General features: G+C 40.3%; 2 protein-coding genes and 1 pseudogene across 2 annotated transcripts; 1 reads left to right on the top strand and 2 right to left on the bottom strand.

Moving 5' to 3' along the window:
• Nucleotides 1-2063: 2063 nt before the first annotated feature.
• LOC139786163 (uncharacterized) lies at nucleotides 2064-12727 on the bottom strand. The gene is given in 7 exon segments (XM_071725307.1): nucleotides 2064-2093; nucleotides 2096-4302; nucleotides 4488-4590; nucleotides 4816-4869; nucleotides 9920-10246; nucleotides 10340-10368; nucleotides 11614-12727. Coding segments are annotated over 7 exon segments (3864 nt in total).
• Nucleotides 12728-16937: 4210 nt separating this feature from the next.
• LOC139786162 (putative nuclease HARBI1) lies at nucleotides 16938-22617 on the top strand (annotated as a pseudogene).
• A 1554-nt stretch (nucleotides 22618-24171) lies between these two features.
• On the bottom strand, nucleotides 24172-25026 carry LOC139786161 (uncharacterized; the record flags this gene model as incomplete). The annotated part of the gene is made up of 3 exons (XM_071725306.1): nucleotides 24172-24345; nucleotides 24561-24695; nucleotides 24773-25026. Coding segments are annotated over 3 exons (563 nt in total), but the record flags the coding sequence as incomplete, so codon positions are not given.
• Nucleotides 25027-25125: the final 99 nt, after the last annotated feature.

Raw genomic sequence — 25125 nt, 5'->3', positions numbered from 1 at the left:
CATGTCTGTTTATGACTTTTCCATGCTATCACATCTCCAAATAATCTGATTATATATCCTCCAGTGGACGTAGAATCAATGCAATCTCTAAAACTTGCATCTGTTAATGACTCTAACTCATCTGTTTTACCTCTAAATATTAATCCTCGATTCGCAGTTCCTCTGAGATATCTGAAGACTCTTTTTACATCTTGCCAGTCTTCTTCAGTGGGCTCTAATTGTCTTCTAGCTAAATAGTTTACTGCAAAAGCTATATCAGGTCGTGTAGCATTTGCCAAATACATTAAGCTTCCTATCGCTTCTCTATAAGGTACTTTTCTAATTTCTTTTCCAATACTTTTTTTTCTTCCAATCTACTCTTTTTGTTTTTGTTGCTCACTTTTCTGGTAACCATAGGAGTACTCTGAGGCTTGCATTCATTCATATGGAACTTTTCTAATATGCTCTCAGTATATCGCGTCTGATGGATGTACATATATCTTTCTTCTTTGTTTCGCTCTATTGTTATCCCCAGAAAGTTCTTAGGTTCTCCAAGATCCTTCGTCTCAAATGTTTCACTCAACTTCTTTTTGATTTCTTCTAATTTCTCCTGGTCATTACTTGCAACCAACATATCATCTACGTAAAGCAGTACGATTACTATTTTGCCCTCTTTCCTCCACGTGAACAGGCATGGCTCATGTAGGTCGTTCTCTAATCCAAGTTTCTTAGCCTCTTCTGAAAATCTCTTATTCCATCTTTTCGGACTTATCTTCAATCCGTATAAAGCTCTATTCAATTTACATACTTTGATCTTCTTGGTGTTTTCATCCACATCTACTCCGTCTGGACATTCCATATATATTTCTTCTTCTTCTAGAATTTCATTCAGGAATGCAGTCTTTACATCTAACTGACATGTATATAAATTATACTTGTTTATCATTACCAGTATAGATCTAACCAATGACAATCTCGAAACCGGTGCATATGTCTCTTTCAGATCATACACATTTTTGTCTTTACATCCTCTTATCACTAGTCTCGCTTTATATCTGGTTGATCCATCTGCTTCTAATTTTCTTTTAAATACCCATCTTGAATCTATGATGTTAGGTCGTCTACCATCTAACATCTCTGTCGGTCTATCAACAAGCGTCCATACTTGATTGATCTGCATAGACTCAAGTTCTTCTATTACAGCATTTTTCCAGTTTTCTCTTTCGCTGCTTGTCATCGCCTCTTCATATGTTGAGGGCTCTCTATGTAATGATGCCAGAAGACATCGACTCAATTCATCTTCATTCTCTATATTCTGTTGAATATTTTTCACAGTAGTATAATTAGCAAAGCTAATATCTTCTATTACTCTCCGCACGTTAGTGTCTCCATTATCTTCTAGTTTTCTTTTGGTTTTACTTCTAGTCATTGGAGTTTCACTTTCCTTTCGTTCGACCTTCTGTTTCTGTTCGTCTAGTTGTGTTGTTTGTTTTCTCGGTCTACCTCTTTTCCTTTTCTCAGGAATCTCTAGTTTTTGTTCTCCCTTTTCCTCGTCTTCTACGAATTCTTTCATCCAATTTTTATTCGAGTCTTTTTCATCTTCTATTTGACTGTTTTTATATACATCTTTATATGTTACTTTTTCATTAAATCGGATGTGTCGGGACTCTATAAATTTTCTTGTGCTAGGATGCCAGAGTATATATCCAGTGTCAGTATATCCTACCAGCACACCTCTAATAGCTCTCTTGTCGAATTTCGACGTAGGCTTTGGTACTCTTGCATATCCAATGCATCCAAATCTCTTTATTTGCTCAAAATGACAGCTCGTTTCTGATGAAAACATCTTCAACGGGATCTCATATTCTATAGTTTTGTGTGGAGATCTGTTGTACGCATGCACAGCAGCGTCAACTGCCAACTCCCACATACTCTTAGGTAATCCCGAGTCGAACATATATGTTCGACCATATATTCTTACTTTCTCTTGCAACGTTCTGTTGAACCTTTCTGCAACTCCATCTTGCTCCGGAGTGTACGGTGGTGCAAATATGGCTTCTATCTTTTCTCTTTTCAACACCTCTCTAAATGTACCTCCCGTGAATTCCTTGCCTTGGTCTGACTTCACGTAACACAGCTTTTCTTCTTTTCCTAGTAGATTTCTGGCTGATATTAGATATTTCTTTAGAGCCTCTCCCGATTCATCTTTCGTCTTCAGAGAGTAGGCTTTCGCTAATCTAGAATAGTCGTCTATAAAAGTAATTATAAACCTCTTTTGTCCTGGATAGGATGTAGGTTTTATTGGCCCCATGATGTCCGTATGTATTACCTGTAGTGGTCTCTGTGCTCTATTTCTGTTTTCTTTAAACGGCAGTTTTGCCATCTTTACCATTATACAGACTTCACACTCTAATATGGAGTTATTAAACTTAACTGTCTCTAATCTCTTTTCTACTTTTTGTAGCTGTCTTAGATAATTTAACGACGCATGACCTAATCTAACATGCCATAACATCGCCTCATTTATTTTCTCTAATTTCTTTACTTTTTCAATTACTGAGCTTTCACACATTTCTTCTATATTCTCTATTGTCTGTATATCCTCTAACTTAATGACTTGCTCGAGTTCAGCATTGTTGTGTTCTATATTTTCGTTCACATTTGTGAGCTCTCCTTCATTCTCCTTCCCAATCGCAGAGCCAACATTATCCCTCTCATCTAACTCTCCCTCCGAAATTGATAATTCATTGGTCTGAATGTTTGCTTGCGATTGTTCAGGAAGCTCACTATGTGGAACAATTTCTGCTCTACATCTGTACACAGCACATTCTACATTATCATTATCCTCTAAATTATTATTTTTGACCTCAAATTGTATAATCCAATTTGGTTTCTCATAAATTCCTTCAAAAACTATTTTATTTGTCAGTTTATTATAGACCTTGAACAATTTATCATCTAAATAAATACTGAACCCTGCATCAGCCAACTTTCTTAGAGATAGTAAATTTTCGGATACTTCCTTCGTTGCAATTACATTTGTTAATTTAATGACTTTCTTTTCTTTCTCATTTGTTAACAACAAAAGATCTCCTTTACCATCTATTGAAATGTCTGCAAGCTTATTCTTATTCGCGCATTTAATAACTCTATTATTACATTTTTCAAAATTTGACAGAATTATATTCTTATTCACAATATGATCCGTTGCACCCGAATCTACAATGAAATTGACTAACTCTTTCGGACTTTCTCTATCTTCTATTAATTTATCCATGCGTAATTTACCTTCTTCTGATTTTCCTTCTTTTGCTGTTTTCGTTGGTGTAGGTTTCTTAGCTGGTTGTATTTTGGTTATTTTCCCTTGGTTATCTACTCTTTTTGTGCCTTTTTGCACAAATCTACCCTTGTTCTTTATATTTTTATTAACGGTTTTATTTAAATACCTTTTTCCTCTAGCTCTGCTCGCCTGGGCTTTGGCACTTGGACAATTATCACCCTTGTGACCCCGTACCTCCTGGCAGTAGTAACAAAACCAGGACCCTGTTTCTACTAACGGGCAGTCTTTTGCCATATGGCCCATCCTGTTGCATCTATAGCATTTCACTTCTTCTACGGCAGCCCTCTGTACCCTTATTTCGGGTTTCTCTAGTTTTTCTCTACTCTCGCTCTTCATCTCTGCTTCTAACTGCATCATAAAAGACTTTATTTCATCTATGTTCATTTCTTTAAGGTTAGTTTGTCTTCTAATTAAATCTACATTCCTCAGCTCCGGTACATTAATTGACACAGCCTGATAGAATGCAGATCTAATCTCTTGTTCTGTTAGAGGTACCGCATCTTCACATGATTCATATTCTCTAATTATTGAATCAAAGCGTTCGCAAAAATCACTTACTTTTTCATCTTTTCTCATTTTAATTTGGTAGAGTCTAGATCGTACTGATGCATGAGTAACATTTATTTCACTCTTTTTATATCCTCTTAGTTTCTTTAAAATTTCTGTCGGATCTTTTTCATGTAAAATCCTTTTATGATAGTTTTCATCTAAATGATTGATTATTATATCTCTAACTAGACTTTTTCTCTTAGCAACTTTCAATTCGGAGAGATTTTCTGGACTTTCAATGTTTGAATCTATTACATCTAACAAATCGTTGTTTATTAACTCAGATTTTAAATAATCCATCCAAAGATCAAAGTTGGATTTTTGCGTCAGCTTATATTCTCTTCTAATATGCAACCTTTGATTGTTTAGTTCTGCCTCTATAGTGCTTTTAATTGTCTTTAAACTTCTATCTTTTCCGGCGGAACAGACTCTTGCTTTTCATATATCATTCTGCTTCCAATTGGTAATATTGGACGGTTCTCTGCCCACGCTTTAGTCACATCTATATCCTCTCTGACTTTGGGCAACTTCTTTTTCGGGATTGCACCTCTTCTTTCCGTCTCCTCCTTTGTCTCTTTTTCTTCCTCTCTATCTCTTCTCATTATTTTTACGCTGTCACTTTCTCTCTCTACCACCGTGACCACGCTGCTATCGCTGTCGTAGTCGACCAGCGCATCTTGGCTTTCTTCCTCCACCGGAAGATTCTCTGTCTCTTTTTCCATCTAGATCAGGATTCAAATGTCGATTGAACATTAGCATTTCTCTTTTGACAAGATAAACCAACATTCATATTGACATATAATAATTTAATTTCTATCACTAAACTTCTTTCAGCGATAAAAATTCAATGCTTATGAGGCTATATAGAACGCACTGCAATTCACAATAACCCCAAAGCGAGAAAAACCACCCGCCTCTGCAGGGCTATCATCACTCCCATAGTCTACCAGGAGATTCTGGTCCTCCTCTACGCCTCCTTCGTCTCGTCTAGCTCTATCCATCTATATCGGGATTTCAAATATCAATCGGACATGAATAATATTCTTTTTCAAAATAAATTCAATATCCAATATATTGACATTATAAAATTTATAATTTTTTTTAGAAAGGATCATCGAGATTTTCTCAACAATAAAACTTGTTTATTGCTTACAAGACCATACAGAACGCACTGCAATTCATAATGATCTGAAAGCGAGAAACCACACGCCTCTGCAGAGCCATCCGCACACGCACACCACTATCCCGTGCGATCTCCAGCACTGCTGAAAAGATCTATAGGATATCGGGTTGATCACGCACGCACACGGGACTCTTACAGATTTATGCGGCCTCCCTAAACAGCGATCAAACTACACCGCACTGCAAGTCATGCTTGATCACTGACCCGATGCATGTCGATTTTGAATATAAATTCCATACACATGCATGTACATACATATGTGTCATGGCGTCGCATCGATGCTGTGTTTTTCCAATCGATCATGCGTCAGCGCGTGCCCGGCAACACGTCCCTCGCGCCAAAAATGACTCACTTTTTACGATCGGACTTTCGCGCGCCAAAAAAAATGACTCTCGCTATTCACGATCGGACTTGCACGCGCACGTCGCTTTTCCCGCCAGCTTGTTACCAAGCGGTATATTTCTATCTCTTTCTATCACACATCTATTCTCTATTTCTCTTAGAATTCAGTTAATTTCTCACATCTACTCTTTATACATCTATTCTCTAATTCTCATATTATCACTATTACCTCTATTTCTATCTCTTAAGAAGAAGGCAAAAACATCTATCTCCTTCTAACAGCATTTATCGAACGAACGTTCTTATTAGCTGAGAATTCTCTCGTTTTGCTTGTCAGCAACGAGGAATATTATTTACTTACCCTCTAATCTTCTCGATGCTTCTATCCCTTTCTATACCCTTCGCCGGCGTCTCACACACTTCGTATACACGTTCGTGCTATGTTCCTCACGCAGGGAAATCGTGCCCTGGGCCCATAACCTATTGGAAATATATGTGGGAACGTCTCGGAATGTGGTGAGATGAGCAGGAAATTTAACAATATGTTGCTCTTTATACACCCTGAATACTGTCTTTATTCTGTATAAGTATATCACACTCTTAGACCGTAACGAGCACGTCTGAACACGACGGTGATCGAGACTCAAGTGAAGTTCCATGATGCTCACACGCACGCGTGGCGCGCCGAGCCGCGCCGCCAACCGGGGACTGCCCTCTAGAAGGGCGGGAGCACATCGCTCGTTCAAAGCCTTCTCACAATACAAATGAATAACGTCGCCGTGCCGGATGGTAATGCGATTTAACGTTCTCCTCATTCCAAAGGGATACGAAGGGCAGACTCCACCCTAACCCAGCTTCTCTCCACCGCCCTCTTTCCCTACCCTCGTCTCTCGATCTATCTATTTATCTGTCTCGCTCTCGCGATTTGACTCGCACGTAGCTGATAATGGCACGCAAGGCCGTAGCCAGAAAAAAAATTCGGGGGATCCAGTGGGATCAACTCGGCGAACTAAGGAGTATGTGTAGCCCATTCCAAAATTAAGAGAGATACGCGAGTTTGAAGTTTTTTGTGAAAATTTTTTCTTAAACAAATTTTGACAGTACTTTTTGACCAGCCCGTCGTAATTATTCAATAGATCTATTAAAAAATCTAATCAGTTCTAAGTTGAGCCAAACGCAAATTTTATAAAGAGAACTTTATTAATACGCATTCTCGTTCACGAGTTAGAGCGCAAAGCAGCATACATACGTACCTAAGTTCGAGATCATGGACAAAAAATTTTTTTACATTTTGTAATTCCTTGGGGTCTGAAACGTTGACATTTGATGAAAAAAGAGAGGACAATTTTTTTCCCTGTGTGACCAAATGCATTACTTTCGCCCAACCTTCGGTGTAGGTCAAAGTAATAAAAATTAAGTTTGAATTATTAATTAATAATATATAAGTTTTGAATTATTTATTAAATGAAAAATTACAATTATAGTAGACAATTATAGTTAATTAGAAAATAAAATTTAACCGTCTAGCTTTTTTCGCGGCGAATAAATCTATTACGTCTTCTGTGTTAATATCTGTTTCGTGTGAAATGTAGGTTAATACACAACACTAGTTTCGAGTCAAATCGTTTATTTGCACAATTACGAAGTCTCGGCCTCGTCGGTTATATCGGAAGAGATCTCGATCTCGTTGCTCGCGGTAGGACTCGGCCTCTATCGTATATTCGAGAACTCGGTCTCGTCGTTCGCGGTAGGACTCGGCCCTTTTCGTATACTCGAGAACTCGGTCTCGCCGTTCGCGGTAGGACTCGGCCTTTATCGTATATTCGAGAACTCGGTCTTTAGGTTATACTCTCAGATCGCGATCTTTACTATGTCGAAATATAAAGCGTTCTGGCGTGCCGGTGCGAGTTGCTGCACATATATATATAATCGTGTACACACGAAGCGCGTGGATTGGCTCGCATGGTCGCATAACGGCCAATCCGCGAATGATCACGCTCGACGAATAACACGCGGATTCGGCGGTCTCGGGCGTTGTCATCAAAGGCGCGACGCGCTCGTGTTTTTACTCGTTTAATTGTCTCGCTCGGCGAGATTGTTTGTGGGCCCACATTTACGTCGCAACATACTCCCCCCGTTGAGAGAATATCGATCAACCTTCATTTACATTATTGTCTTACATCGATAAGACTGTTATAATCAAGATATACTCGTGTGGTATCGCATGATTAATCAATAGGAAGTGGACATAGGCACTTCACCGCTCGCTTTAACGTTCCGGTCGCAGTTTTTACGGAAACCGTTCGGACTATTCCATCCTGACCCGGATGAGTTTCTTCGATCTTTCCTAAAGCCCATCGAGAGCAAGGGAGGCCCTTTTCCTTGATGAGTACGACCGTTCCGATGTTGATTTTTTCTCCGTCCCTTATCCATTTTCGACGGACCTGGAGCTCATTGAGATATTCCAAGCTCCAGCGAGTCCAAAAGTCTTGTCTCACCTTGGTTATATGTTGCCAAGTAGACAACCTGTTGGCTGGGACAGACGAGAGATCAGGCTCAGGCATATTAATCAATGGTCGACCGATTAAGCAATGGGCAGGAGTAAGAACGGACAGGTCATTGGGATCGGATGAGAGAACCGATATTGGTCTTGAATTGAGTATTCCTTCAATTTCGATTGCAAAAGTATTTAGTTCTTCAAACGTGAACAAGAGATCTCCGACTACACGTTTAAAATGGTGCTTAAATAATTTCACCGTGGATTCCCAAAGTCCACCGTAATGTGGAGCTCTGGGTGGTATAAAATGCCACGTTATTTGGTGTTCCACCGAGAATCGATTCACTCGATTCTTGTGTTCGTCAGAATTAAAGAGATGATATAAGTTTTTTAACTCATTGTTCGCTCCTATAAAGTTGGTTCCGTTATCGGAATAAACGTGCGTTGGAATGCCTCGTCGTGCTACAAAGCGCCGCAACGAGGCTAAAAATCCTTCGGTGGACAAATCGCTCACGACTTCTAGATGTACCGCCTTTATTGCCATACATACGAACACGCAGACGTATACTTTTATTCGATTTCGGTTTCGATATTTTTTCTCCTTAATAAAGAATGGACCGCAAAAATCGATCCCGACGTGGGTAAAAGGAATCGCGTTACGTACTCGGCTCTTCGGTAAATCAGCCATCCTATAATTAACTGTGTCGGTATTAAATCGGAAACAACGTATGCATGAACGAACGACCTTACGCACTTGATTTCGACCATCAAGTAACCAAAATTTACGTCTAATAGTGTATAAGGTTGTTTGAATGCCTGCGTGATAGTATTTTTCATGCGTTTCTTTAATAATTAAATCCGTTATAAAATGACGACTTGGCAGTAATATTGGATGTTTTTGAGAAAAAGTTAAGTCTGACATCTTGAGGCGTCCGCCAACGCGAATCAAACCCTTTTCGTCGATAAATGGGTTTAATGCAGCAATACTACTTTTCTTCACCGATCGTCCCTTTGCAAGTTCGTTTACTTCGCGTAAAAAACAAGACTCTTGTACGATTTTTATTATTCTCGTCTCCGCTTCATCTATTTCCCCTATGCATATCTGCCCTCAAAAGATATTTTTTGGACGGAAGCGTAGGCATAGCGCGATAACTCTTAATAATTGTGAATATGACGAATATTTTTCAATAAAACTGTAATCCTTAGCAATCGTTGATAAACATACGTTTTTTCTTAATTCTGGTATTTCGATTAACCTTTCGATTCCGACGGGCCATTCGCTTTCCCCCCTTGCTAACCACTCCGGTCCGTTAAACCATAACTTATTCTTTAGAAAAGCACCCGGTAATTGACCTCTGGATAACGCGTCCGCCGGATTATGTTCTGATCTAACATGTTGCCACACCCTTACATCGGTGATTTCCAAAATTTGAGTGACCCGATGAGATACATACGTTTTTAAGAGATGTGGTGAAGTTTTCAACCAATGTAACACGATTTCTGAATCACACCGTAGGGTTGTGTCGCTCGGTGACACTCCTAACGCATGACATGCCTCGTCATATAATTTAGCTAATAAGAGCGCGCCGTTCAGTTCAAGACGAGGTATTGTTAAGGGTTTCAACGGTGCGACTCGAGATTTCGCACAGAGAAGATGACAACAGACGTTATTATGTTGATCGATGGACCGTATGTATATACACGCACCGTAACCTGTTTTGCTCGCGTCGCAGAATCCGTGAATTTGAAAATCGGTATAATCCGGAATCAGTGCTTGGCGATCAATAGACACTTCATTAAGTAAATCTAATTGGGTCGCAAAATCTATCCATTTTTTATGTATACTGGGTGGGATGGATTCGTCCCATTCCACCTTGCACTGCCATAAACCTTGCATTAATCTTTTCGCGTATAATATGACAGGGCCTAATATACCTAGTGGATCGTAAATCCTTGCAATCTCAGAATACATAGTCCGTTTCGTAATTCTTTCCGTGATATTAATCGAGCGCACTGAATAACCTAATACGTCATGGTGTGTGCGCCACATCATGCCTAATGTATTTAACGGATTGTCTTTGTCGAATATGAGATTCGGATTGATCGCATCGGAATTTAAATCGGCAAGAACGCGTTTGTCATTCGATGCCCATTCTCGCATGTTGAAACCGCCTTGCGAAGTCACCGTGATTACGTCGTCTCGCAGTTTGCGAGCTTCATTGACTGTACTCGCACCGGAAAGCAAATTGTCCACGTATAAGTGTTCTTTAAGAACTCTGGCTGCTGCGGGATACACGTCGCGCTCATCGTCGGCTAGTTTCTGAACCGTTTTTATGGCGAGAAAGGGTGACGCAGACTGTCCGAAAACAACGACATTGCTTTGAAGCGTTTTTACTTTATTATGTATGCGCCATAATATGCGTTGATATATTCTATCTTCTTCATGTACCTCTATCTGCCGATACATTTTTTCGATATCTGCAGTTAGGGCATATTTATACGTACGAAATCTAATCAGATGCACAAATAATGTCTCTTGAATAGTTGGCCCTATCATTAATAAATCGTTTAAAGATGTGCCATTACTCGACTCGGCCGACGCATCGAATACCACACGAATCTTAGTGGTGTTACTTGTGAATTTAACGACTGCGTGATGTGGCATATAATATCCTTCGTCCGAAGGGTCTTCTATTATTGACATTTGGTTTAAGTCTAAATATTCCTGTATTATTTGCGAATAAGCGGTCTTCAAGGCCGAGTCTGACTCAAACCTTCGCTCCAACGAATTCAAACGTTTAAGCGCGGTAGTTCGCGAATCGCCGAGGCGTTTATTGTCTTGTCGAAAAGGTAATCGTACCGTGTAACGACCACTACAGCCGCGAGTAACATTCTTCGCGAAATGCGCCTCGCAATCGAGTTCTTCGCGGGTTTTTATTGAATCGATTGATATTTCTTCAATCGTCCAAAATTTAGCGATTTGTTGTTCTAAACTAGTCAGTTGGCATACGGCCCGTTTTGGATAATCCTGCCTTGATGTTCCGCCCGCAACGACCCAACCGAGGCGAGTCTTTTGTAAATACAAATCGCGATCTCGTTGGGATAAATCAATCTGACCTATAGAGAATAATGATAATGTCGCTCCTGCACCGATTAATAAGTCCACCGGGCGGGGTATATGGAAATCTGGATCCGCCAATTTGACATTAGACGGTATCCTTATGGAATCTCGGGAGAAAATTTCAGACGGAATTAAATCTGCGATCGTTGGAATCGACAGACATAATAAATCTTTGCAAAACTCGCTATGTATTGATTGAATATTGATTCTAATGATACCCCTTGATACCGTGTTCATTGCGTTAATTGCACCGACCGGTATTGCGCATGTAGTTAAAGGAAGACTTGAGCATTTTGCGAGGTCTTCGGAAATGAAATTGGCGGAAGCACAGGTGTCTAATAAAGCGCGACATTTGATCTGTTTACGATCGCAATCTCGAATGAATACCGTCGCAGTAGTCATTAATTGAGGGGTAAAAATAGGTGAAATCGCTGTGAGACATGTCGCCTGATCACGATCCCGTTTTATTAGTCATTCGCTTTTCGATTCCTTCGAATCTGTCGCGTCGGTTGTCGCGGATACACTCGCTCGTTTGTTGAGATGTAAAAGCGTGTTGTGTCGCTTCTGACAAATTGTACAGTTCGTATATTTGCAAGGCTTACCTCGATGTGAACGTAAGCAATTATAACAAAGCATCGCATCTTTTACGAGTTCAATGCGTTTCGGGATTGTTAATTGTTTAAAGGTATTGCATTTAAACAACGGATGTTGCTTATCTTTACAAGCTACGCAATTGTTCGTTACATTAGCCACATATGCTTTATTACCTATTCGTCTTTTCTTTGGAGAAGAATGAATTTTATCTTCGCCTAATTTGGTCGTTACTGCGCTTAAGCGCTTAGATACGCGGACGGCGGTTCGATATAAGAATTCGTATAGATCGTCTATTTTCGGAAAGTCGTCCCGATCTAGAATTTCCTCCCATTTTTCCGCGACGTTTTTCGGTAATTTGCTCTCTAATAAATTCACGAGTATCTCCGATTCTACATTAACTCCTAACGCGGATAAAGACGCGACATGTTGCTGTGCATCGTCAGCGAGCTTAATTAAGCCGTCTGTTGATTCCTTGGCTAAAGCGGGCATATTTAAGAGTAATGACAGATGGCGTGAAATCAGTATCCGTTTCACCTCGTACGAACGCCTCAATAGTTCCCACGCTTTAGAATAATTTGCGCCTTCGATCGATAAAATCTTTATTTTATTAGCCGCTTCGCCCGTTAAGGCCGATTTTAGGTATTGCAGCTTTTCGACATCGGTCAGATCCGACTGCGAATCTATCATGGCAATAAAGGTGTTTTTAAATGACAGCCAGTTCTCGTACTGACCGTCGAAATGAGGTAAAGACGCTTCCGGCAATTTCACGCGCCGCTTTACTGTCGCCGTGGCCCCGGAAGTGCTGGGTTGCGATTCGTTAATTATGACATTATTACTCGCGCCCGAAACGATAGGATTTACTATTTCTTCTTCTTTACTTGCGATCGAATAAAATCTTTCTTGAACGTTTGTGAATTCTTCGTCATTACCGTTGTTCGGATCCAATAGCACGAGCTCGTCATTAAATTCTTCGTATGCATGATACAGTTCCGTAATGCGGGCCATGCGTAACTTTACCGCGATCTTATCGTACCGTCCTTTAGCTACTACATTCGTTAAACTAGTGATTTGCGATTTCAACGACGTTCGTCTTTGAATGAGTAGTTTCACGCGATCGGCCATAATGTCGTTTAAAAATATTAAAGGATGGGAGATTGCTCAATCGACTATGTAGTATGTACACGGAATGTACTTGCCCTTAGCCCTTCTCTCGCCGCGCCGTCTCGTCCTCTGTCCTCGTATCGTGACCTTCCTCAGAGGTTATCGATGGAAAGGTCACTGCTTGTCAGAATCCTGAAGTCGTGGTAGCTTCGACGAGGATTTCCCTTGTCGTGGTTGACGACCGATCAATGGCCGCTATTCCGTTTCCTGGTCGTGCACGGTCTTCGCACACGACCTCACAGGAGGCACCAAATGTTTCGTGTGAAATGTAGGTTAATACACAACACTAGTTTCGAGTCAAATCGTTTATTTGCACAATTACGAAGTCTCGGCCTCGTCGGTTATATCGGAAGAGATCTCGATCTCGTTGCTCGCGGTAGGACTCGGCCTCTATCGTATATTCGAGAACTCGGTCTCGTCGTTCGCGGTAGGACTCGGCCCTTTTCGTATACTCGAGAACTCGGTCTCGCCGTTCGCGGTAGGACTCGGCCTTTATCGTATATTCGAGAACTCGGTCTTTAGGTTATACTCTCAGATCGCGATCTTTACTATGTCGAAATATAAAGCGTTCTGGCGTGCCGGTGCGAGTTGCTGCACATATATATATAATCGTGTACACACGAAGCGCGTGGATTGGCTCGCATGGTCGCATAACGGCCAATCCGCGAATGATCACGCTCGACGAATAACACGCGGATTCGGCGGTCTCGGGCGTTGTCATCAAAGGCGCGACGCGCTCGTGTTTTTACTCGTTTAATTGTCTCGCTCGGCGAGATTGTTTGTGGGCCCACATTTACGTCGCAACAATATCAATTCTACGATGAATTAACATTAACGCTAATCCGGTTAGCCTTTCTTGGCCCATGGAATTTCTTAAATAAGTTTTTAGACGTTTCAGCGAAGAAAACGTCCTTTCCGGGGTACTTGTCGACACAGGTAATGTCGATAAAATTTTCAACAGCTTGTGAATGTTTGGAAACAGGTCCTGGTTGCATTCTTCGAGAGCTTCGATAGCACACGTCGGTCGATCTACGTCTGATTTTTTCAGCCACTTTGTCCTCCACAAATCAAATTCCGCTTGTAGAGAGTCATACTCCAAAAATCTTTCATAAAGTTCGAAGTTGTCAACTTGAAACACACTCTCATTTTTGCAACACACGGATGGTATCAAAATATAGAGGGATGATAATATCGATTTATGATTTTCGAATCTGGAGCGAAGCTGATCGGTGAAGTCATCCAAGAGTGGTATCATGATACTAATTCTAAAATATGTTTCTGGATCTTGTGTATTATAGTTTCCTCTATGCTGTTGTCGTAATGCTATTCGCGGAATTTTTATTTCTTCATTTACAGTTGTAACGGCCTAACTTTAATACCGAACGCGGACTGGTTCGTCGGATCGGGAGTTCGATGAAAGGCCCAGAGACAATAATCAGTTGGTATTTCACACGGGTTATTTATTTTAGTTGACTCGGGGTCGAGATTACAGACAATGATTGGCGGAACGCGGTATATTACAACGGTCGGTAGTGCATGTGCACTCGGGCGCTAGGCGGAATACGACGGGACGCGGCTTTACAATCGCGGAACGCGGTACATTACAACGGTCGGTAGTGCATGTGCACTCGGTACGCTATGCGGAACAAGACTGGACGCGGCTTTACGGATACTAGCGGGACGCGGTATGTTACAACGGTCGGTAGTGCATGTGCACTCGGCACGCTATGCGGAAGACGGGACGCGGCTTCACAGATAATCGCGGAACGCGGTATATTACAACGGTCGGTAGTGCATGTGCACTCGGTACGCTATGCGGAATAAGACTGGACGCGGCTTTACAGATACTAGCGAACGCGGTATGTCACAACGGGCGGTCGTGCATATGCACTCGGTTCGGCGAAATAATACGGAGCGCGATATGGATAGCGGAGGAGTGCGGAGTCCCGGGGTCACGGCAGTGAGAACCCTCGCTACGAGGCTGAGCACGCTCGACCTCGTTGGGCCGTGGCCGTCGGGCGCAAGTGGGCTGGAGTTCGGGGACACTTGAGAACTCTCATTCGAGGCCCACACTCTGGACCTCGTTTGGCGTGTCGCCCTAGGAGCTGGCGGGTAGGCTTCGTCAGGAACAGGCGGAATGCCGTGGTATAGACGAAGTGCCGTCTCACCGCGCGTGCCGGCTTATACTATACCGCTCGGCGCGGCGAGTTCGGCAGGAGGGAGGCCGATCGTCAGACGTGCCGCGTGGTGGTGGGAGCGGCGCGATCCCGCGCGTTCGTCTTCGGCGGGGATCGGCTCCCGTCGGCGCTCGTCGGCGTCGTGCGGGAAGGCACCGGTGCGGCGGGTTTCCCGCGCACACGGTGCGTTTCAAAGGTTTAAAAAGGTGGGCGCACCGCGCCCTGTCCTCGCCCGACGGAGGGTCGGTCGGACGGCATCCGGCGGGTGGTGGCCGGGAACGATGTCTTATTGAAGGGGCGCATCGTTACACAGTTTCGAGTAAATCGAGTGCGGTTTTGAATATCGTTGCAAATTTTGAACTGACATTTTCGCGAATATCTTGAACAGTCTTTATTATAATGTCGACATGTTGTAATGCAGCTACTAAGGGTGCGTTCGATTTGGACGCTCACGCGCTGTAAGCGCTCACGCTTATAAGCGCTGTTTTCAATCGTTCGATTTGGTATCTGAGCGCTTACACAATAGTAAGAAATGTCGTTCGTTTTGGCAATGTAAGCGACTATGAGCACGTCAAAATGGCAGACGATAGGTTATTGTGTGTTATATTTGCGCAAATAATAACATTATTAGAATTATTATTCGATGAGGAAGAATATGAAAATCCATATAATAAAGAGTTGGAGAATATTATAATGTTTCTAAGCAAACGATCTATTAAAAGGCTCATACAACGATTACAAGGATATGTGGAAAACGTCATACCAGGTTATAATAATGAACAATTTAAATCACATTTCAGGTTTGTGCAATATTATATATATAGGGGAGACCGGGGCTAAAAGGTCAACGGGGTTGAAGCGTCAAATCAAATATCTCGGAACCTGTATATTGTGTGAACTCGCTATTAACATTGTAAACGCTGCTTATGGTACCCATGTGACCAACGGAGTTTCGGCAGGTTACCTGCCGTATTATGATTTTTACGAGGGCAAACGTGTTTTCGGAAGGTGAAAGTTACATTTTCTGCGCGTGGAAATTTTGTAATATCTGCAATAATATTTGCTCTCCAAATCTCGAGGTACGTGATTATAAAGAGTAATGCATGCTGAACACGAATCCAGTGTAGTTTTTTCATTATTGTTGATGTCTAATATTTGGTGGGCGATCAAACCTGAAACTTGTGTTTGGGGCTAATCGGTCAGTAAGCAGTCCAGATGCATTTCCAAGGCATTTCCGGGCATTTCCAGGCTCACTGCATATGGAATATGGATGAGACGGGAATTACAACCGTTCAGACACCGAATAGAGTCATCGGACGTCGAGGAGTGAAACAAGTCGGGCGAGTGACTTCTGCGGAAAGAGGAACCCTCGTAACTATTTTTTAATAATGTTTCGCATAAAAATTTTAAATAAATTTTTATATTTTTCTCTTAAAAAACAATTATTAAAATGTATCCTATTATTTTTCAGGATTAGATGTACGTGTATGTATTGAAAATGCAGTGTGACGTTTAAACCCCGGCATTTTTGAGATTTCAATTTTTCCACCGTTGTCGTTTTTGCTCTATACCGGTTAAACAAAGCGACGTAGACAAAAATTTTCTATATAAATTTTGTAGCTAAAGGTTCACTCTTTACAGTGGTATACCACATTTAACTAAAATTATTTATTTTGTTGTTAAAAATCGGCACCGAAAAAAAACTGACCTTTTAGCCCCGGTCTCCCCTATATATATATATATATATAATTGCAAATATTAATTTTATTTATAACAATAAAAAGAATTATCAGTATTTGATATATTTAAAAAATTTAAATTATATAAAACAAATAATTTTTTTGTATTTAATTTTTAAAATAAACCCTTTTTTTTAAATAAAACGAGCAACATTTAATTTTATTCTACAAATTTTAAAACCTAAATTACTAAGATCAAAATCAGGACGTAAAACAATATCACCTGAAAAACAATTATTTATCGCTATATGGAAAATGGCTACCCCAGATTCATATCGGTACGTTATTGATATTATTATTACACATTGTTGTTTCAATTTTTAATTTATTTTTGTGTATGCATATAATTTTTCCTTGCTTAATATTTAAATTATGTACAGATCCATTTGTGAGAAATTCAATGTAGGAAAAGCCACTGCGTTAAATGCTGTAAGAAAAGTGACAAAGGCGTTAGTTAAATTGGCTCCTCTTTTTATTACATGGCCGGTAGGTAATAGAGTAGAAGAAGTTATGAGGGGATTTGCTGCAACTAGCGCTTTTCCTGCATGGAGTAATAGGAGCAATTGATGGCACACACATAAATATAAGAGCACCACATGTCAATCCTGAATGTTATGTTAATAGAAAAAAACATCATAGTATACATTTACAGGTAATTTACGTTATTATGACATTTTTATAATATAACTTTGTAAGTAATTACAATTCCTTAAAACAACCTTGCTTCGAAACGCGGATCTAGCTCGCGGCTGGGCTGGGTTCGAAGGAGGTGCGGAAGAACGGACGCGAGGCAAAGTTTGGCAAAATGAAGTGTATCGTGGTTAGCAATAACGTAACAGAGTTTATTCTATAATGAACGGTCGCGATATTTACAACGGGTTGAGAATACAGTTTAACGGTCGCGGTATGCACAACGGTGCGATGAGCGCAGGACACAGAGTCAGGGCGCACGCGGTGCGCGCGAGAAGACACAGAGTGACAATGCTCACGGGGTGGCACTAGCGGCCGGATGCACGTGTGTTGCGATCGTGACGGGCAATCGGCTTGTCGCGGGCGGCGCGAAGTAAAGCGCGGTGCGCACGGGCGCGGATACGGCGACGAGATCGCTGTAATTCGGCGCGTTAGGCGGCAGGATAATTCTGGCGCGAGTCCGGCCACCGAGAAGCACTCGGTGGAGGCAGAGTACGGGGCTCTACCCCCGAGGCAGGCTACAAGCGTCTAGAGACGGGGCGGTATCCGGTGAGAAGCGCTCGGTGGAGGCAGAGAAGCGCTCTGCCCCCGTTCGGATAACTCCGTGTGCAAGGAAGCCGGTCGTGTATCGAGAAGCGCTCGGTGAAGATAGAGTATGCCAGAGGCTCTCTACCTTCGTTCTGACTAGCGGGTGCGTGGTGTAAGAAAGCTGGTCGTCTATCGAGAATCGCTCGGCGAAGACAGAGAGTGCCGGAGGCGCTCTACCTTCGTTTTGACTAGCGGGCGCGTTGTGGAAGAAAGATGGTCGTCTATCGAGAATCGCTCGGCGAAGACAGAGAATGCCGGAGGCGCTCTATCCTCGTTCTGACTTGCTAGACAGATGCGGGAATTCAGGATCGGTGCGGTCGGTCGGAACGTTGATCAGGAAATCGCATTTAGCGGTTTTTTTTGTTTTTTTATTAAGATCCTATGTAGTTTTCTGCAGTGCCCAGAAGATTCCTATTACCTGCATAAAACATAATTATATTAGTGATGTACATAAAAGTAGCGTATGGAAGACCGGTTAATTTCCGAGTGAGTAGATTGGGGAAAAACTTGCAAAAAAAACCCATACTTGTTGTTTGTAGTTGGTTAGTAGTAAGAGGATGAGGAGGAAGGGAAGGGGATGGGGAATAAGGATGTGATGATTATCACTCCGAATCTAAGAAATGCTTGGGGAGTTTACATCTAATAGTGAGTGGTATTTCCTTTATGTCGTAATTCCCCGTACTACTAATGAGGGGATTTTCGTGATCATTATTGTATGTTTTAAGTATCATACCCCGGATTACTTTATTTGTATACTCTGTCTGCGTTTGAGAGTGCAATTCCGTGATACGTAATTTGGGAAGGTTTAGAATGATGCGTAGAAACTTGTTTTGCATTATTTGTATGCGTTTCATGTAAGACTCATGAGCTGCAGCCCAAACTGGAGCCGCATAGAGTAGCACCGATCTGGCACAAGTTTTGTATAGAAGTAATTTATATTCGGTTTTAAGTTTACTTGATCCATTTATGACTGGGTATAATTTCCTGAGTGCACCCTGTGTTTTATTGACTCTATCATCTATAGTTGGTTTCCAGTTTAGTCTATCGTGAATATAAACACCAAGATATTTGACTTTTGAGGCCCAGGGAACTTTATAGCCTGCCATATTAATAGAGGGAGGTTTAGGAAACCTTTTGCGTGTAATAATAATTGCCTCAGTTTTTTCTTTGTTGATAGCCATCTTCCAACTTTGAAAAAATTGAACGATAGCATCAACGTGCCTTTGCAGTCTACTAGTGAGTAAAGCCGGACTCCATGAGGAGGTGTATACGGCAGTATCATCTGCGTAGACCGCAAACTCCGTCTTAGGGTCCTTGGGAATGTCATTTATAAAGATGTTAAATAAAATGGGCTCCAATATAGACCCCTGAGGAACGCCGGATATAGCGTCATAAATGGATGAAGTTTCCCCTTCGAAATTTACAACAAATTTACGATCTTTTAAATATGAGCGAATAATTTTAATTAAATATTCCGGCATGCTAAGAGTGTTCAACTTGAATAACAACGCCTTGTGCCAGACTGAGTCGAAGGCTTTTTGTATATCTAAAAGAGTCATGGCTGAGCTTCTCTTTTTATTTATCTCCATAGCAAAAAATTCAGTAACTCTAAGTAGTTGCTGCACGGTCGAGTGGCGAGCCTTAAAGCCAAACTGCTCATTTATAATAATATCATTATCAGACAAGAAGGCATGAATCTGTGTTAATAAGACCCTTTCATACACTTTGCTTAATGTGCTTAACAGACTAATGGGTCTATAATTAGCTGGAGAAGTTTGCGGCTTGCCCGGTTTCGGAAATGCTAAAATTTTAGCTGTCTTCCAACACGAAGGAAAGTAATACATACGAAATGAGTTCAGAATTATATAGTAAATCTGAATTATGACCTTACGCGGAGAATGTTTTAGCATTGTAGTGGTGATTTTGTCAGAGCCAGGAGCTTTATTGTTAGGAAAAGATCTGATAATATCAAAAATCAATCGAGGAGTTATAAATTCAAGTTCACAATGAGGTATCTTTTCATCTAATGTTTCAACATACTGATTTACCACGTTTTCAAATGGAGATACTAGGCTGTCTGCTTCTTGATACACTTTTTGGAAATTTTTTGCCAAAAGTTCAGCTTTTTCCTTCGGATTATATGCAAACATGTTATTTCCAAGCTCGAAAGGTGGAGCAGGAGTTTTATTTCTCTTCAGCGACCTCCACAGTCCCCAGATGCTGTTATCGCTAACTTTGGCTCTTTTTAGTCGTTCAGCCTATTTTTTGTTTTTTGCTTCATTTAATTTACTTCGTATAATATTGTTAAGAGTGTTACGGTAAATCTTATATTTATCATAACCAAAGTGTTGGAATTTTCTACGATAGTAGTTACGTAGTAGTCCCGATCGAGGTGGCGATCGTGGCGCAGAAAGATGTGCGCTGCTCTAACGAGCCGAAGATCCGAGTTCAAATCCGACCAAAAATCGTCGGTTTTTATTCGATCGCCACCTCTCGGAAGAGTAATGGCAACCGAGAGTGTATCTCTTGTCACGAGTACCCCTCTATATTTGAGGTCCGATCCTCCAGATTGGGGGTTGGCTAGGCTAACAACCTGCCCCGTTAAAAAAATTATATTGTTAAGAAACCAGAAGGGAGGCCTCGGATTTGACGAAGGTCGAACTTCAAGAGGCCATAGCTCAATCTTGAGCTGTAGAGCCATTGAAGAAAAAGAGAAATTCGATTAACTTCTCGAAAAACGAAATGGTACATGACTAATATTTATTAATTTCATGCATAGCCGAGCGGGTCGGACGGGAAGATGTCCGTTTTTCTAAAAATGTTACATATGACTGGCATTTTGTATAGCTCGCAGGGTGTTCCCCCGAGCAATTACAGCATTTTGCTGGTGAGTTTTTATCTTTCTTACATTCAGACGTGATATGATTTTCCGCGCATTTAACGCATCTAGGTTTTTTGTAGCAGTTGGAGGAAGTATGGCCAAATGCTTGGCATCGGTAGCATTGTACTATAATCTTGCGATTGATAAACTTGTCCCAATAGATTCTCGAGTGGAACAGATAACGGATTTTTCTAAGATGTGTAAGTGAGAATTTAGCACACAGATTGATCTTATACGTCGCGTATATGCTATTTTCATCATTTAGCTGAGTGCAAGAATTGACTTCTATCCCAAGTTTCTTTAGTTCGTTTGAGACTGTTAGATTTGGTATGTTTGGGAGTCCTTTTAGCGTGACTGTGAGGGTCTTGTCCTCTGGAAGCGAATATGTATGAAACGCGTACTGTCTATCAATCGCAAAGTTTTTGAATCCTAAATAATCACTGAGTTTGAAAAATTGAATCTTAATCTGATTACCTAAGAATTTTAGGTGAAAGTTTTCGCCTACACTTTGTTTTAGCTGATTCGCGAATTCAGCGTAGTTACTAATTTTAGAAGCTAAATAAATTGGTGGTGGTTTTCTATTTGGCTTGTTCTCGTCTGAGTTAGTTACCGATGCCGCGTCACTATCGGTTAGTCTTCTACTCACATGTTCATTATTTACTTGTGCTGCCTGTTCCTCCTCATCTTTTTCAAAGTCTAATGTCTCGGCTAGGCATTGAAATCGATTGAAAGTATTGAACTTACCTTGTAGTTGAGTGTTTGTTTCTACTCGGGGTAGCTTATCCTGGCCAGAATGGCCAGAAATGTCGTCTTCGGCCTGACGCTTAAGCGGCAGCCTTGTCGGGTTATTACCCTCCAATTTGGAGGGACGTCCTAAATCCTGCTTCTCTGGAGACACCGCGCCTGGCACGCCGTCCAGGCCTTTGTTCTCCCAACCGCTCCGGAATTCGCTCACACTGATACAGCTCGCACAATACTCAGAGGCTCTGAGGGAGTCCTGACAATGCGGAACTATCGTGACCGTGACCGTCGTGACCCGTGAGTCGTGACCGTCTCCGTCGTCTATCGTGACCGTATTCCGTCTTTCGCATTTAGCGTTAAAAACGCTCGCGTTATATAGGCGTCGCGGCGGCGTTACGGAGTGGCGGGGATAGCGGCGGCAATCGCGAGCGCCGGGGTGGTGCGGCGGAACGGTCGGGTGTTACGGCGTCCCGACGCCGCGATCGCGCTCGGCGGCCTTCGGCATCGCTCGGCGCGTCGAGGCGGTATTACATGTTAAGCGTTTCAAATGAGGTGGGCACACCGTGCCCGTTTCTCGCCCGGCGGATGGTTGGCCGGGCGGCATCGGCAAGGTGTTAGGCCGGAACGATGCGAGGGGTGCATCGTTACATCCTTATATATTTTTAACAGGCTGTTTGTGATCATAAGGGACAGTTTACTCACTGTTATGCTGGACATGTTGGTTCAGTACATGACCAAAGAGTGTTTCGCTTATCCGAAGTTAATGATTATTTGGAAGATCCAGAAAAATTTCCTAATAATAGCCATCTACTGGGAGATGCAGCATATACTATTCATGAACATTTAATGACACCATTTCGTGATAACGGACATCTTACAGATAGACAAAAAAATTATAATTTTTGCCATTCATCAGGTAGAATGTCGATTGAACGATCATTTGGATTGCTAAAAGGGAGATTTCGAAGTTTATTATCGCTTCTTGATATGGAACGTGTCGACTTAATCCCAGAATTTATTATTAAATCAAAATGAATGGTTAAAAAACTTACCAAACAAAAGTTATGTATGGTGATTCCATTCTTAGTGTATTTATTGCCATAGAAAACAACGTCATTTGTCGACGACTTACAGAATATGCAGTTTGCTTCTTGGTTATCTTCGAACGATTTGTAAAGCGGTGGAATCGACATTTTAAATTAACCAAGAAAGAATGGTGTACGAGGGAGAAGCCTGTCAGCAACCAACGAGTGACAAAGGCACACTGATCACGATCGACGTTAAATGTTCTATTATTATATCATATGCCCCGGTCAAATTATCCGTGTCTTTCTGTAGGTTAGTTGTATTGTTATTTTGTTTTATGAAGAACATTCGTTGGATAATAAAGTCGCGCGGTCGACCAAACTTATTATTGCATTCAGTTCTTATTTTTTCGGGTGACTAGAGTAATAATAAACGTAACGATTGGGCAAATAACAATGCAAATTAGATTTATTAACTGTGCATTATTCCCATAACAAAATAAATTTATTTATTTTGCATTTGCATTTTCTAACTTAGCATTATCATTAAAATCTATTGAGCATTGATTTTATTTTTACTTAATATTTTTTTAATTAACTGAGCAAAATAAAAAATAACTGAGTATTTTATATTATCCCATTTATTATTGCATGTTGTGTTATGCGCAACATCTGTTTCCTACAAAATGATGACTTTCCTATTATAGAACCAGATGTTTTAGAAACTGATGCTCTAGTGAACAATTAATTCATCGAAGAAGAGGTAACAATGCAGGCCATGTAAAACGAGATCTAATTTGTAATAATTTAATTATGCGAAATGCGTGAAATGCATATGCTATATTTACTTATATTACTTATATATACTTTAATAAAACACTAATGTAATAAAATAACTTTAGCACTAATGTAAATAAAATAACTTTGTATACACACTTTATTTAAAGTAATTCATAGCGTTTACATTAAACATATATTTGCATATAACATATTATTTGTCTAATAATAAATAGGTAACGCATCATATCTTATAACTATTACATGACATATGGGTAACGCAACTTATTCTTTTATAAAAAATATCTTTCTTAATTCTATTTCACATTTCATGTATCACATCATAAACATATATCACATTTCATATCCTGAATAGATTTAAATAAACTGTGAGTATACAGTTGTAAACATTATTTATAAAAAAAATATCAATTAAAAACAAAAAAAGATAATCTCTCATAATACATATAACAAAAGATTGCTTTTTTCATAAAATATTAACCATTTTTTTCTTTTATATAACATATAGGTAACGCAACTTTTTAAATAAAATAAATACACTTTTCTTAATTATATTTTATAAAAATATATATATGTATATAGAAACATATCACATTTCGTATCCTGAGTGGATTTAAGTAACGTAGGGCTATATCACACAATGTTACTGAATCCTTAATCCTCAACTTTTTAAACTCTTAAACGGATTATTAATCCATATGGATATTTAATCCTTAACTTCGCGTCATCCCATTCATAATCAGAATACATAACATATAACAAAAGGTTACTTTTTTCGTAGAATATCAACCATTGTTTCTAAAGAATCCAGAAGTCTTTTGCGCAGATCTATGTTTTCTTGATGTCTTCTTTCCATGGCTTCCTCTGCTATTTTCCTATCACTTTTTATGTCCTCTATTAATTTTTCAACGTTATGCAACTGTCGAACTTTCTTACGTGGCTGCCCAACTTTCTCTAAATGAAACAAAATATTATTACCATATAACAAGTCACAATAATAGATTTATAAAAATTCTAATTACTTAAATATCTGCATATAATAAAAATTACATAAAAAAAGAACAAAGATATAGAACAAAGGTATTGACCAGTACTCATAATCAGATCTTAAATATAAGACCGACTATGAATAACACCTATTAACTTACCACATACTGATTTTTGTTCAATCTCAAAACAACTGTCGCTAGATGTACTGCATTCTGATGGTGATCGTGATCTTTTCCCTGTTGAAGACACAGTGCTTACCGGCAACATAAATGGTTTCGAGCCTAGTAAATTATCCATATGCTGAAAAAAGACTGTTATTAGCAAATTACTTAATAAAATTAAGTATCCAGTTGCTTTTAAAATAATTATATACTTACAGAAAAATATGGCCATTTTTTTGTCCCATTACCGGATTTACTATTATGATCCTTTACAGCTTTGTAGGTCCGTTTTAATCCTGAGAACTTCGATAAACACTGTGGTCCGGTTACGTTATAACTATGCTTCACTAATTCGGCCGCAATTAAAGACCATACTTTCTTTTGCGACATTTTCCCGGAATGGAAATCGTTTTGTCTTAAATTGTATTCTTCTATCAATAAAAAAATAGCCTCATGAGGCCATTTAAAAACTGTAAAAATAAGTATTAAAGAAACATAAAAAAGTATATACAGTACTTTAAAAAATTATTAAAAGTACCTCCAACTTCTTCACTTGTAGCATGTTGTGA

The sequence above is a fragment of the Temnothorax nylanderi genome, unplaced genomic scaffold (genome assembly GCF_030848795.1).
Source record: "Temnothorax nylanderi isolate EJ_2023f unplaced genomic scaffold, tnyl_v1.0 TNYL_tig0969_pilon, whole genome shotgun sequence".
NCBI classification, from domain to species: Eukaryota; Metazoa; Arthropoda; class Insecta; order Hymenoptera; family Formicidae; genus Temnothorax; species Temnothorax nylanderi.
The sequence above is the reverse complement of the archived record's forward strand: the minus strand, read 5'-3'. Positions and strand labels throughout refer to the sequence as shown.